Source organism: Perissodus microlepis, chromosome 2 (genome assembly GCF_051167445.1).
Source record: "Perissodus microlepis isolate ML-2025 ecotype Zambia chromosome 2, ASM5116744v1, whole genome shotgun sequence".
NCBI classification, from domain to species: Eukaryota; Metazoa; Chordata; class Actinopteri; order Cichliformes; family Cichlidae; genus Perissodus; species Perissodus microlepis.
This window is the reverse complement of record NC_140462.1, coordinates 7,957,461-7,971,322: the sequence shown is the minus strand read 5'-3', so window position 1 is coordinate 7,971,322 and position 13,862 is coordinate 7,957,461. Positions and strand designations below refer to the sequence as shown.

Below are 13,862 nucleotides of genomic sequence, written 5' to 3'. Positions count from 1 at the left end.
CAGGTTACATCGTGATGCTGCCTTTTAATGCAAAATAAAAATAATGGTAGAAAGTTAAACACAGAATGCAAAGTCTGCCCTGTGTTAAAAGGAACTCAGTACATTGCAATATCAATAGCGGAAGCCCCAGTCATTTGGAATGCAATTAAAAACTCAATTTTCAAGGCGCTTTGGTGAGGGTGATAAATGGGCCAGTAATCCCTTAATTGTTCTCTCTTGAGCAGAATCACAGGGGTGATAGATGTTTCAATAGAGGAGTACGACTTAAAGTAAATAACACGAGTTTGTTGATGGCTGTCTGATATTGGATTATCAGCAAGTCGTCAAAGAAAGCCGAATATGTATTTTGCATGTTTATATTTTCAGGTGAGGTCAATAGAAACACTGGAGTAAGGATGTTTTTTGCTTTCTTTTAGACTTGTTTTTTAGACGTTTTCAGGACCACGGACAGTTCTGTTGGCTCTGCGTACCCAGGGCGCTCTGGGTGTCCTACATGTATTTATCACACATAGCCTTCAAAGTGTTGTTTTCTCGACAGTGGATCGATACAGTGATAGCGGCATTTCTTGCACACAAACTTTTTAGATATGCCACAAACGTGGAAACAGAAAAAACCCGCAGGTTGAATCATATGGTGCAAATCCAGCGTCTTCATCGAGCCTTGAAATGCAGCAACTACCACAGCTGGAAGCGGCCGGGCTGTACGGAATCATCGGCCACCTGAGATTGCAGTGTTTTTCTTTTTATTATTATTTTATTTTTTCTCCTTTAATTGATTCATCCCACAGTAGGCTAATATCGCAAGTGCTGCTCTTATAACTTGCCGTCGCTTGCTAATCTGACGGGCTGAGGTATTTTTTTATTTAACATCAGATCAAGTTTGACCAACATTGGCGGATCCAATCGGAGTCCAGATCAGCTCCTTCTTTCCCCCACCACCCCCACCCCTCCTCCCTCTCTCTCATTCTTGCTCACTCGGTTCCCCCTCTCTTTCTTTAGTTGCAAAAAAAAATGCTCTGCAGCTGGGCAGCACCTCAATGAATGAATTGGTGCACTGTGAGCGACCATCATCTATCCGCTGGATTTTCTTTTGCGCCCGGCTTTCAATCCAGAACATATGAATTTTCTTAGGCAGAGCCTTTTAAGGAGTTGAACAGACAGGTCGGAGAAAATGGCACAGCGCGTGGTTTTCTTTCTACTGTGGCTCTTTGACCGCTCATTCGCTGGATTTCCCAATCAGATCAATATCGGTAAGTGTTTTGCTGTTACACGGCTGCAGATTTGTGATTTTTGTTTTTAACGGACATTTGAACTGCAAGATTGCGTTTTAAAGAGGACACGGCGCGCGGAGCTCTGCGCAATGATAAGAGACCAACTTGATTTCTCATATGTTGCAGGCTGAAATCCACTGAATTTAAAAAATACATTAAAGCCACCACTGACTGTGTCACTGTCATCGTTAGGGTTTTTATTAAACATAAGATATACGTGACACTGGCGGTTCATCTGCGTTGTCCGAAGAGTTACAGAGAAGCGCGCGGGTTAAAAAAAAATAAACATAAAAAAATCGTATTCTTTTAAATAACAGCGGCGTGTTTTAAATCACTACACGGAGTTCTCCCTCACTCCTTAAAATGCCGATCAGAGCTGGCGGTCGTGTGTGAGTGCTTTGTCTGATCTCGGGTTTTCATCTCTTCCAGGGGGACTGTTCATGCGTTCCACGGTGCAGGAGCACAGCGCGTTCAGGTTCGCTGTCCAACTCTACAACACCAACCAGAACACCACGGAAAAGCCTTTCCACCTCAACTACAATGTCGACAACCTCGAGTCGTCCAACAGCTTCTCAGTTACCCATGCCTGTAAGTCTGCTTTTTTTTCTTTTTCTTTTTTTAATGTGTTTCTGTGCTCGAAAAGTGACCGCGATTATTCACGAGCTTATACACGTTACAGCATCTGCAGGAGGAAACAAGAAGTTCTTCTCACTTCACTGTGATTCTTAAAGTCACAGCGGGGAAAAAATTAGGACGTTTTCTCGCACAAATCTTTGTTCTAATAAAATCATATTTTTTTCTTTCAATATATCCTGAAATTTAGAAATTTCTCCAACATTTAAATGTGTCTTTAACATTTTTAACGACATCGGCTACAGTTAGGGAGCACGCAGTGTTAGCACATTTATGGCGCTCCTGCATGAGTTTTACATGAGCTGGTATGAATCCCACATTGTAAAAGAAGTTCCCTTGGCAACATGCAGTAAACATGCTGCCAGTTGCACAAACCAGGGGCTCAGCCCTGGAGGAGTTCACATCTCCTAGTCCAATTTCATGGAGTTTATAGATTTTCAGCGTCTTTGTTATAGCAAGTAGTGTGAATGCCTTTAATTTCATCACACAAATGTTTTGTCTTATTATTTGGTTATCAGACTTCCCCTGTGCAACTGGTGTAACTTTGCTTAGTTGCTGATGTAGTAAATAACCTGTTTTTGTAATCCTTTTAGCTGCAGTTTCTTGAAATAAGCAGAAACACAGATTCAACACGAACAAAACTGGAAGAAACAGGCTCCGGAGAGCCATTTTGTTATGTCATTTCAGAGGAGGAGTTCAGTTTAGGCTGAATGGCTGACTTTGTGGGCACACAGCTCTGTCTGGATGGTGAGGTTGTGTCCCTGTAACCCCTCTGTGGCACGCTCATAATGGCCCCTCTGACTCTCCCCGTGCCAGAGCGCCTCCGCCTGCTCCGTCCTCTGACTCCCCCCTGTGTTACAGTGCATCTCCCCCAGCATTGCAGAGTCAGCTCATTAGCACTCAGCCCTCATAGCACCTCACCGTGCTGTCATTGGGTGAAAGGGGAAAAAAATCCATAGCTCCCCAACCAACGCCAGCAAATGAGTTGGGCTCAGACCTGCAGAGGAGGTGGGTCTGAGCAGTGAGGGAGATGAAGCAGAGCATCCTATCACAGGCAGCAGAACTGCAAGTGCCTTAACAAAGGCATCCATAAGAAACAATAAGCAAATGAGAGTGAATAAATAATAGATAGTGCCATGCAATTTCACGCGTGTTGAAGAGGAAGGGAAGCATAGGAGTGGAAGGCTTGATATCAGAATCTAATTAAATTTGGGGGCAGACAGAGTTTTAGCAAAAGGAAGGGGATCCTGTGGGAGACGTGACCCCATTTCCTGCTGCCGTGTCTCTGCGTCTCCATCAAGAGCACTGTCTCAACACTGCCTTAAACTTCAGATGAGAAAAGTCTAAACCTTTCATGACGCAAAGAAAAAGATGGGCAATCATCAATGTCACAGTGTGGTGCTTTAAAATGCATGTTTGATAACTCGTTCTCTGGCAGAGTGCTTACCTGCTACATCATATTAAAAAAAAAAAATAAGTTGCATGCTTAACACACAAAAAGTCTGCTTAATTGCAAAATCAATGCACGATCTGATGCCTTTGTCGAGCGAGTGCCCTGAGTCTCTTGTCAAGCTGAGCTCGCAAACCGCAGACAGCTCATGCTGAGCTCACAACAGTCCACAAGCACCTCCGATTGTCTCTACCGATGTACTGAACAAAATAGAGATGACGGTTATTAAATATCACTTATCTGCTGACTTCCAGGCCTAAGAGATTTTGCCTCTAGTGATTGTGGAGCTCTTGTGCTCTGGGTTTTACTTTTGTCAGCACTGCTGTTTGTTCTGCAAGCTGTCACAATTATTTAGTGGACATTCAGATTCTCCTTTGTCATCAATAGCCCCATGTGAATGACTCAGACCTTTGTCAGCAGCAGCACACATCTACTCTATGAACAGACGCGGTTTTACAAAAGTAGGGTTCAGGGAGTGTTTTGAAACAAGCTCCAGTGCTTTGATTAAGATGAGATCTGGCTTCTTTTTGTTTTTCTCTGCAGTTTCACATTTGATATTGCTTTAGTGAGCGTTCCCTCTTTGGTCTGGGACAGCCAGTGCCAAAGCTCTCCACTCTGACTCATCATAAAGATCACGCCCCCTCATTTGCTGCGCATCCTTTAACACATAATGCAATACTGGGAGAGCAACTAGAAGGCGTGCACAAATTCAAATTAAACTTCAGTTTAGCTGCTGAGCCTTTCAGAAACCAAGCACAGAAATCCACGAAGGCCTGGTCTTGTTTCGGAACCATTTCTTTCAAACTGGTTTTAAGCCGTTAGCATGTGCTGTTAATTGAATTAGTGGCCATCAGAAAAGAAAAAAAAAAACAATGCGTGGCTTCAGTAATCCTCGAGGCTTTGCTTTGTACTTCAGCGACTCGGTGTGTGCTTTTGTGGCAAGACTGTTGTTGCTTTGAAGTGACATCAGAAATTGCGAAATGTGTAATTACCAGTGGAGGGATCCATAATAGCCATGGAAGCTAGGAGTCAGGAATACCCACAAAAAAGGCAGGAGTAGTTCAAAGCAAAGGGTACCAGTTTGAAGAAAGCACAGCAGACAGCATTAATGCTCCTGATGGTCACGGCTAGCCAACTTAATGGCACCACTATCCTTTTCTCTGCTGTTTACCCTTCTTCTTCTTCCTTTACCTGAGGCGGAGGGGGAAAAAAACATCAAGCCCTCTCTGTCTCTCCTTGCCACGCTACTTATTAGATTACTCGCCTTGATTCCTGTTAAAGGCAAATTTTGCACTGGTTGGCTTTTGAATCTCATCTCGCTATTCCTCATTCCTCATTCTGTCATTAAGCTAATGGTGTGTGTCCCCTCTGCCAGCCTTTTTTACATGGTCCTACCCTTCTTTTATTGAATCCTGCAGCTCCTTAAACCTTGTAGCAGATGCTTTTCTGGCGCCACCGTTCACCCACCTTCTCCCGCCATTGTCAGCCACAGATAAAACCGTTTCACTCCGAGAGTGTGGAAAAAAACACTGGTAAAACTGGACATTTTGACTGCATTTGTCTTTTTTTCTAGTTACAAGAATAGGAAGAAGGACAAGAGAGTACCTGCAAGGTGCACGGTGTCACTATAAAGAGAAAGAAGGCGAGAGGAAAGGGATAGTTTGAGATTTCAGGAAAAGCACGTTTGCTATAAATATCTAACAAATATCTTCAACACAGCTCTGCATGTTGCACATTGTGTATGTGTTATACTCTGACTCGGTGTTAGATTGGATGTAATGCAAGACGATCTCTGGCGATCGTACGTGGGAATACTGTAAGCATCGGAACGTGTGAGAAGCCTATTAAGGCACATTTAATTTAATGGCCGCGAGGAAAAACTCCAGCAGATGCTTGTATTTACACCAAGGTGGGAATATCAGCATCACTGATGAGCACCATCATGAGTACTCCAGAAAGCAATGCCTAATATTTGTCTAGACACTTCCTTCGAAAAATCATCTTTACTGAGCTTTACGCCCACTACATCTGCACATGTTGCTGAGAAACACCAAAGGTCTCTTTACACCAGCGGCCTGCTCTGTGACTGAGCACATGTGGCAAATGACATATGTTGCGGAGCACACACTGAAAAGCCCTTACTAAATCTTTGCATATACTTTAGCTTTTGGGGGTTTGTTGTGGAGGTGGTGTTGGTGGTGTGAATGGACGGTAAACAAAGCGACAGGGAGACGTGTTTTTTTGCAGTGCTTGGTCTGAGAGAGACAGGGTATGGCCGAAAGAAGCTCCTCAGGTGATTGTAGAGGTGCCACGGTTCTTGTTCTCGCAGGCTGTAACTCAGTTTGAAAGGTGTGACGAGGGAAACATGGCAGCTGAAAGAGGGAGAGGGAAGCTGGGGGGGGGGGGGGGGATAGAGACAAAAGACTGCAGTGAGAAAAAGCAAGAGGAAAAAAGAATATAAGTAAGGATGTTTTTAAGGTTGTTAAGTGTGTTTGTGTGTGTGTGTGAGTGTATAACCAAGGCAGAGAGAGGGAGAGCTCTTTAGGCTATGGAGGGGGGAGGTTGTACCAGGACATGCCATCATAGTCCAGCTGTGTTGAAAGCACAGATGGGGGTTTGTTTGTGGATGTACGAGCCATGTGCTTATACACGTTTGTGTATGCATATATGTAGAGAGACGTGCAAACACCCTTAAACACTACAAGTCTGGTCTGGACCTTAATATTTGTTTCTGGGTAAATTTCAGTGTTTTGTGCCGAATGCCTCTTGACACACTTCATCATTCATCAAAAATAAAGGTCAGGGTAAAAATATGGTGGGCTTGCTCCATGATTTTAGTGCAAAAATAAGAGAATTTGAGAAAATACATAGTTTTATCATATATGCAGACTACGACCTTTTGCAAAAATAAAAATAATCCCCCAAATTAAGCTAAAACATGTATTTCATAAGCACAGTGACTGTGCAAAATCCTCTGAGGCTAACATAAGCCACGCTACAGTGATGTGAATTTGAGGCCAGCAGGCCGGGGCTGTCTCAGAGGCCTGTTTGGATGGCTTGATATGGGCCTAAGTCAAATGAGTGCTACAGAAATGGCCACGGATGAGGTTACATGCTTGGAGAGCTGCAAAGCCTCTGGGAGGGGAGCAGGATGTCAGCAGAAGAGGGTGACTGACAGCCCTGTTTTCAAATAACACACTTAAAATGTAAATTTAAACAACAAAAAAAACAGAGTTTAAAGATAGACGACAAGTTATGGATGCTCTGATCTGATAGTTATGTCAGCTATTTGTGTGAGACTGACTCAAACAACTGGACAACTGGAACATTGATGGCTGCAGTGTTCAGTTCAGTTCTGTGCTGCATCTTGAGTCAGCAGTGCACTGGGGCACTCGCATAATTTAGCTACGAGCTCGCGATCTCGTTTCGATTGTGAACAGGGGTCAAGTGAGTGGATGAAAACAGAAAAACACCACTCATATCACCATTAACATAACAAGCTCTCGTCAACTCGATTAGCAAAATACATTCGGTAACTAAGATGAAGTGATAGAGAAACCTGAAATTTGTTGTCTTGATGCCACTTTGAATCCCATATGGGGCTTAAATTACTTACCAATCCTGCGCTCCTTTATTGAAGATGATATCAACGCTGCCCTCTGATGAACAAGAGGAGCTGGCTGACCAATCCTTGTTGATGGCGACTGTGTCCAATTAGGTCACAATTTGTAACATTTTTTAATGTGTTATTATCATTATTGTCTTTTAGGAGCTACTTTGGAATCATAAGTAATTGTTAACACAAGTGCTACAGAAATAACTGCTAGTTTAGCAGCACACTGCATCTCATGCTTAATGTTATTGCTGATACAATTCTAATGAGTTATCCTGAATTTCTTGCCATTTTCTTGAAATACTCCTGGCATGATTTCAGCCACTGCTACTGTTTGCCACAGTCATATGAAGCTTCCTGGTAAAGCCAACATAATAAAAAAGAGCTGGAAAAATTCCAAAGGCCAAATCTCCGAAGGGAACATTATTTTGACCTAATTTGCTGGTCATTAGTTGCCCTTCGCTGTATTTTATTAAATCGGGCGCATAGCTGAAAAAGTAATGAGATTCAAAATACAAAAACACAGAACACAGAACACACTCCAAGGCAGTTTCAACACAATGAATTTTTAATCAGAATTTCAAAAGATCTTCTTAAACCCAACCTGAGGAGAAGTGCTGCTGTCGGGGTGTTATTTGTCTTGGAATCAATGTTGCTGGCAGATGTTGTTTGTTAAAACAACAGATTTCCTCCCTTGCCACCGCGGTGGCTTCAAATCTCCATTTATCTTTCACAAACGCCGGGCATTTGGCCACTTTCAGCAGCTGTGAAGTACAAAAACTATAAGTCAGTGTAAGGAAAGAGTTTTTTGATTTTGAAATCAGCATATCCCATGATTGCATCAAACATTTGTGTTGCTGCTTTTAAAGATTTCACCAGCTTCTGACAGTCATCAGTCTTTATGGGGTTTTTTTTTTTTTTCAAAGTACTCAGACCATCTGGCAAGTGTTGGTGTCTTTGAATTGTCTATTGATTTCCTTTATGTATCTGCTCAGTTTTCTTGGGTAAATATCATAAATTGTAAGTGATAAGGGGGAAATGGTTATAGATGAAATGTCATGGCACACTGAAGATATCATTGTCAGCAGATGGCATTTGCTAAGATAGCCAAACAGAATGATTAGAATTTCCATTGTTTTAATGTGATAACTGATGCTTTTATATTGTGAGTGAGTCAGTGATTGTGGGCTTTGAAAAAACCAGCAAGACAGGTCCATCTCTGCTTCACACATCAGTTCACCACAACTCAAATAATGGTGTAGTTTCTGAACTATAAGTCGACAACGACAGGCCAAGTCTGCGTTCCTTTATTGAAGATGATATCAACGCTGCCCTCTGATGAACAAGAGGAGCTGGCTGACCACATAAAAGATGGCAATAAACACTGCAGGAACCACACAGGAGGAGACACGCAAAATCTTAGTGGTCCATTAAACAAATTCGCTGCTGTGAAGGAAACACTGTTTCCGACGAGGAATGGTGTCTAAATGCTGTGCATTTTAAGTCAAAACCAACAGGGAGAAAGCTACAGTTTTTTTGTTGTTGCTGTTGTTTTTTCTCTTTCTTTTCTTTTTTTTTTTTTTTTTTTACAAACGGCTTATCTCAGGTGCATCGGGGATGTGTGTGCCAGCAGTCTAGCTCCGTGTGACAGCTGTTTTCCATTTTGTTAGCTCAGTGAGCAAAACTTCTCGAGGAGAGTGGGCAATGTTGTTTGTGGCAGAGATTATATTTCATTTCAAAATGTCATTTACCTGCATGGAGCAGATGTGAAAATCCAAGGGAGGAGTAGATTAAAGAAAAGAAATGGAGGCGCATTTTCAAACCTTGTCACTTGTAAAGATCTGTAACATTGTAGTCAGCATTTTTCTTTTTTTTTTTAAACTTTTATTCTCCCTCTCTGTCTTTCTCATTTCTATCTCCATGTCTTAATATATATTTAATCTCTTCCACAAAGCCCATTACAGTTATGTTCTTGCAGCTATTGCAGTCACACTCAGCTAGCTATTGGCTATTCACTAGACTCCCTGACAATACCCGTAATCACTGGATCAGTAATCCCCCTGCTTGAGCTGGAATAGCACATCCGCATCGTGCTTCATTGGAAGTTTCTGCATTGGTTTGGCTTCACCGAGTCTTAAGGGAAAGAAAGAGAAATCTCTGGTCTTCTTCAGAAGGAGCTGCGGACTGCATTGTCCTAACCAAGGTCAGACAGCGTTTGACTAAAATGCTTTTATGATCTTTCAAGAACCTCAAGAACCTCGTTCATTGACACCGTTGGTGCTGTCTAAACATACCAAACCACTTGGATTAAACCATCTGCTGTTTATTGTTTTGACGTTCCTCTGCATGTGTGTTGCACTCAGTTTTATTTGTGTGTGTGCTAAAGACAATCTAAAACAAGGAGGACGTCACTGTTGTGTTGAATTCAAAACACCAACAGGGAGTGTCACGATGTACTCTCCCAATGAGTAAATATTGGATCACAGTGCGATGGGGCTTCCAGCTCTCCGTCTGCCGACTGAGCAGATTGATCCGCACGTTTCTGGCCTGTTTCAAAAGAGGCAGTCGCTAGCAGAGCCCTGCCAAAGCGGCATGTCTGTGCAGAAACAAGGGCTCCATCATAACTGATTGCTTGTGACAGTTCACAGTCGCTGGGCCACTGAAGCATCATAACCTTGTGAAACTAGTGGATGAGCACTCATACAGGCTGAAGGAGAGGAGGAGGAGGAGGAGGAAATAAAATTATTAGCATATTCCTTGCAGTGGTAGAAAAAAAGAGAAAAAATGCGAGTAACACTCGCTGTGCCGTGAATGTGGTTAATATTAAACACATCTTACACAGTCAAAGACATAATGCAGACCAACACCTTTGCAGATTTACAGCCAATTACGGCAACAGTTGCAGAACAAAACCCCTAGCAGTGTCAGAGAGAGAGGGAGGGAGGGTCAGCTGGTGTGATGGAAGTGCTAATGACAATCAAACAAGAAGATCTTCTGGCAGGAGATGAGGAGCAAAATCTGCGTGGCTGTGATCGCTTTAGTTGGAGCGAATGCTGCCACCATTACAAAAAAAGCACCAATTTATTCAGAGTGTTTAAATCTACACAAGCGCTGTGAGGTGAAGAATGAATAACAAAACAAGCGTGGGTAAGATTCTTTGAATCTGTCCTGGGTAACTATAAAGCAGAGATTGGTGCTGATGAAGGTGGCTGTCCATCATTTTCTCCATCTTGTGTTGGGAAGACGCGCATCAGGCAAAAATGTTTAAAAGCAGCATGGCGGTATGGTTGTGCTTTACATATTTCCTACTGGTATTCTCCCATCCTTAGAGCTCATTATCCCCATGAGTGAGAATTAAGTGAACATGATGTGCTCTTTCAACCATGACCCTCCTCTCTTTCTCTCTCCAACAGTTAATTCGGAGAGTGCTGTTGTGTGGCTCTTGCCATTTCACACATGGATACGTAAAACCTGTGGGCGGTAGCTCCCAGACGGCTGTCCATGTTAGTGTGTCCATGCATAACTGTGCTGTGAAATATCGAAGTGTTCTATCATTCTACCATCAACTATTCGGTAGCCGTCAGTGCCATTCCTTAATTGTTATTTTTCAACCCCACCCCCTCCCTCCATTAAAAAAAAATAAAAAATCTCGGTAGTGTGGCTTTATGTGGCGCAGTGTGGCCTGCAGATCAGGGAAGCAAACTTCATCTGGACCCATGACAGAGCTAATCCATCGCAGCTGCAGAATGAAAAGGCCGTTTGGAGTGAATCTATTCCAGAGGCCTGAATGGAAAGCTTCTCACAGAAGCCGGTGCCCTTTGCAGCCCTGACAGTGTTAGAATGTGATGAAAAAGGACATGAACGAGTTCAGTGGGTTAGCCATGTTTGTAAAAGAAGGGAACAGTGGACGAGAGAGGCACAGTAGATGGAAAGATGAAGTGACCAGCAACGGTGTTAGCGCACGCTGGGTTGTGCACATGCAAGTGGTGTGAACTGGATTCTCAATCGCTGACACAGAAGCTCCCACTTGTACGCTGGAGTTGAGTGTTTGGAATATGCTGTCAGGTGATATGTGAGATTTTATACATCTCTGCGGATGAGCCGCACCCGCTTTCTAGCAGAACTGCCATTGAAGAGGAGCCAAAAGTAGGACTTTTGAAATTAACTTTGTGTAAAGGAATGTACAATACGTTTAAAGGGTGGATGCCGAATAGCACCTTTCTATTTCTGCTGGAAATGGAGAGTAAGACTGAATAACATGTATTTCTCCAGTGTGTCAAGGGCGCGCATTTCTCATCAGGCTCGCTTTTGCTTTCTTCTCAGGACTTTGTTCATTCTATTTTCCTTCTGCCCATTGTAGTGCTGCTAGTGCTGCTACTGTACATGCACCATCACTAAGCTGTAAGGGGATAGACTTTGGGTCTTTTATGCATAAAGAAGCTTAAGTTTGGAAATTGCTCTCATGTGGCCAAAGTTTGTGAAAAGTCAGTGAACATTTCACTCCCAATTTCTGCGGTTTGTCTCTGAGTAAAGCTTTTTAGCCCTAGGACACCATGTAACTGAATGAAATATTTAGGATTAATGAAGCCTCTTGTTGCACAAGGGGTTAACCAAATCCTGCAATGGGGACTCAAATTCTGAATTTAATAAAATGTTATTATGAAATTTAGGTCAGAAAATTGTGATATCAATCATTGTGTATTTAAAAGAATGATAAAGAGTTTTTAGTTGTAGTTTCAAGCCACCTGTGACATTAGTTATACCTAGAGTAATTTTGTGAATGCTGATATCTTGGAGCTCAGCTGCATTACTAAAAGTTGGTCCACTGGGCCAGTCAATCAAGTGCCAACAAAACTCCCGAAAGAGAAAAGAGAGATGAGCGATATGCAAAAACAGCTATCACGGCTGTCCTTTGTTTGCAAAGCTGCTATTGTAAAAAAGTAAATGGGTTCTCAGCATCTCAGTAAAAAGGTGCAACCAGCTTTTTGGCTTTTTATGACCGAAAAGTGATCTGAGAAAAAAGCCTGACTTGAATTTGACTTGTATCCCTTCAAGGTAATCTCCTCAGGCAGCACTGCAGCGCTTTCAGCATTCCTGCTAGTTTCACACTGTCCTCTGATTATCTTTCTTGAACTGCTTCCATTTGATTTCATGATGATGATGGAATCCAAACATGCATTGAGAGCAAGCGTCATTTCTGCTTCAAACTGACCCAAACTTAATGCTGAGGAACATCACTGTTAGGCAGAGTTAGAGCTTTAGGTCTGACACAGAGTGTTGTTTGGCACTGCAGATTTTTCCTTTTTTTACATCTATGCAGGGAGTTCATTCACCAGCTTCAGACTGTTCATTCGGAGCATTACTGAACCATCCTAAGATCTCCGTGTGAGTAAAAGCCAGCACAAACTGTGGCTCGTGCCATCCTGAGCACTCTCACAGCAGATGGTTTATTGGTCCACCGGTTTGAGCACCGAAACAACTAAAACCTCTATGCAGGCACGTGTTTATAATTGCGTTGCATCACAACGCCATCAATCGACTGCTGTAGTTTTATCTTGCTTGATATATGATTTCAACCACTTAACTGCACAAGATCTGATTTGTTATGCTATTTGTTTCATGAAGCCTCAGATCTTGTCATTGGGTGACATGTCTGGACAGCTGGAAAGAAGAAATTCTCACTTTGTGGTATTTTCAATTAAATATAGGGTTTAGGTGATTAGCAAACCACTGGATGTTTATATATTTACCATTTCTGCAACATCCCTCTATTATTATTATAATTATTATAATTTTATTAACAAAACAGGACGGCAATTGATATTGACATATCCAGGACATGGACAAGATACATATAAGAACAACACAAACTGGAAAACAATCTACTATCCACCATGTTCCAACAATCATTGGAATAAGGGGATAGTAGAGATATAAGAAGACGTGTAGTGTGTATAATGTGGAAAGAACTGCTGTATAACTATATTCAGAACTCAAAATAACTCATTTGTGGTATTTTCAGTTAAATATAAGATTTAAGAGATTAGCAAACCATTGAGTGTTTATTTATTTTCTGGAAGTTGGCCTGTTTACGGGGTTTGTACACAGCCCTATATAAGCCTTATCCATTTATCTATGTCTCAAAAAATATAGCGGATAGTATTTTGCTTTCTCCAGTCTCTTAGCCTCATAAAATGAATCTATTACAGAGTGTCTTTGTCGGGATAAAAAGAGATATTTTAATACCTGCGGCTTATTATGACTTGATTACATTGTAGCATGGCGACTATATCAGGCAATATATCAGACTGCTATTAAGTCTTTTAATTGGTATGTGTGCCCAGCACATCCAGACAATGACGAGTCCACTGAGAATAAAAAATAGGAGGTCTTTTCATCAAATGAGAAAAGAGAACCTTCTTGCTCGCTATACGAAGTGGATCGCAAGTGAAGCCACTTACCAAAAATCTTTATATGTATTTGTGGGGAAATTGGTTTTTAGAAAAGTGTGCATGCCGAGGCCCCAGAATATAAGGGGATTACAACTTATTCCCTTACATAGCTCTCCGTTTTCCATTTCAGCCTCTCCCCTACTTCCCCCTAGCATTATCATTCAGGGACGGAGCACCATCTCAGGAAGGGCACTAATAAGATGAAAAGTGGTGTTGGACTCTACATACTTAACTATGCCGGCACCAAGGCTGAAAAGGAGAGGGAAGTCTTTAAGTGATGCCTTCAAGGTTAAACAACTGGTCCCATCTCCTGTCCTCATTGACTTATTCTATTATTCTTCACTGAAAGACAAAAGGCTCGGGGAGAATGGGCTCAGAGAGGTGCTGTTTTAAAATTCTCTGTACTCTGTAATCAAGCTTCACAATGGAAATCCTTCATGGCT

General features: G+C 42.2%; 1 protein-coding gene across 5 annotated transcripts in view; it reads left to right on the top strand.

Annotated features, from left to right (window-relative positions):
• Positions 1-961: 961 nt before the first annotated feature.
• Positions 962-13,862, top strand: part of LOC146392192 (glutamate receptor 3-like) — a 92,083-nt gene continuing 79,182 nt past the window's right edge. For 3 of the 5 annotated variants that reach the window (XR_014801610.1, XM_084943196.1, XM_084943211.1), the window contains exons 1-2: positions 962-1,250; positions 1,701-1,859. Coding sequence is in view for 4 of the 5 variants with exons in the window: in XM_084943196.1 (XP_084799322.1) it covers positions 1,172-1,250; positions 1,701-1,859 (238 nt within the window). In the remaining variant the exon portion in view is untranslated. The remainder of the gene's footprint in view (positions 1,251-1,700; positions 1,860-13,862) is intronic. The other 2 variants (XM_084943188.1, XM_084943179.1) reach the window with 1 other exon arrangement.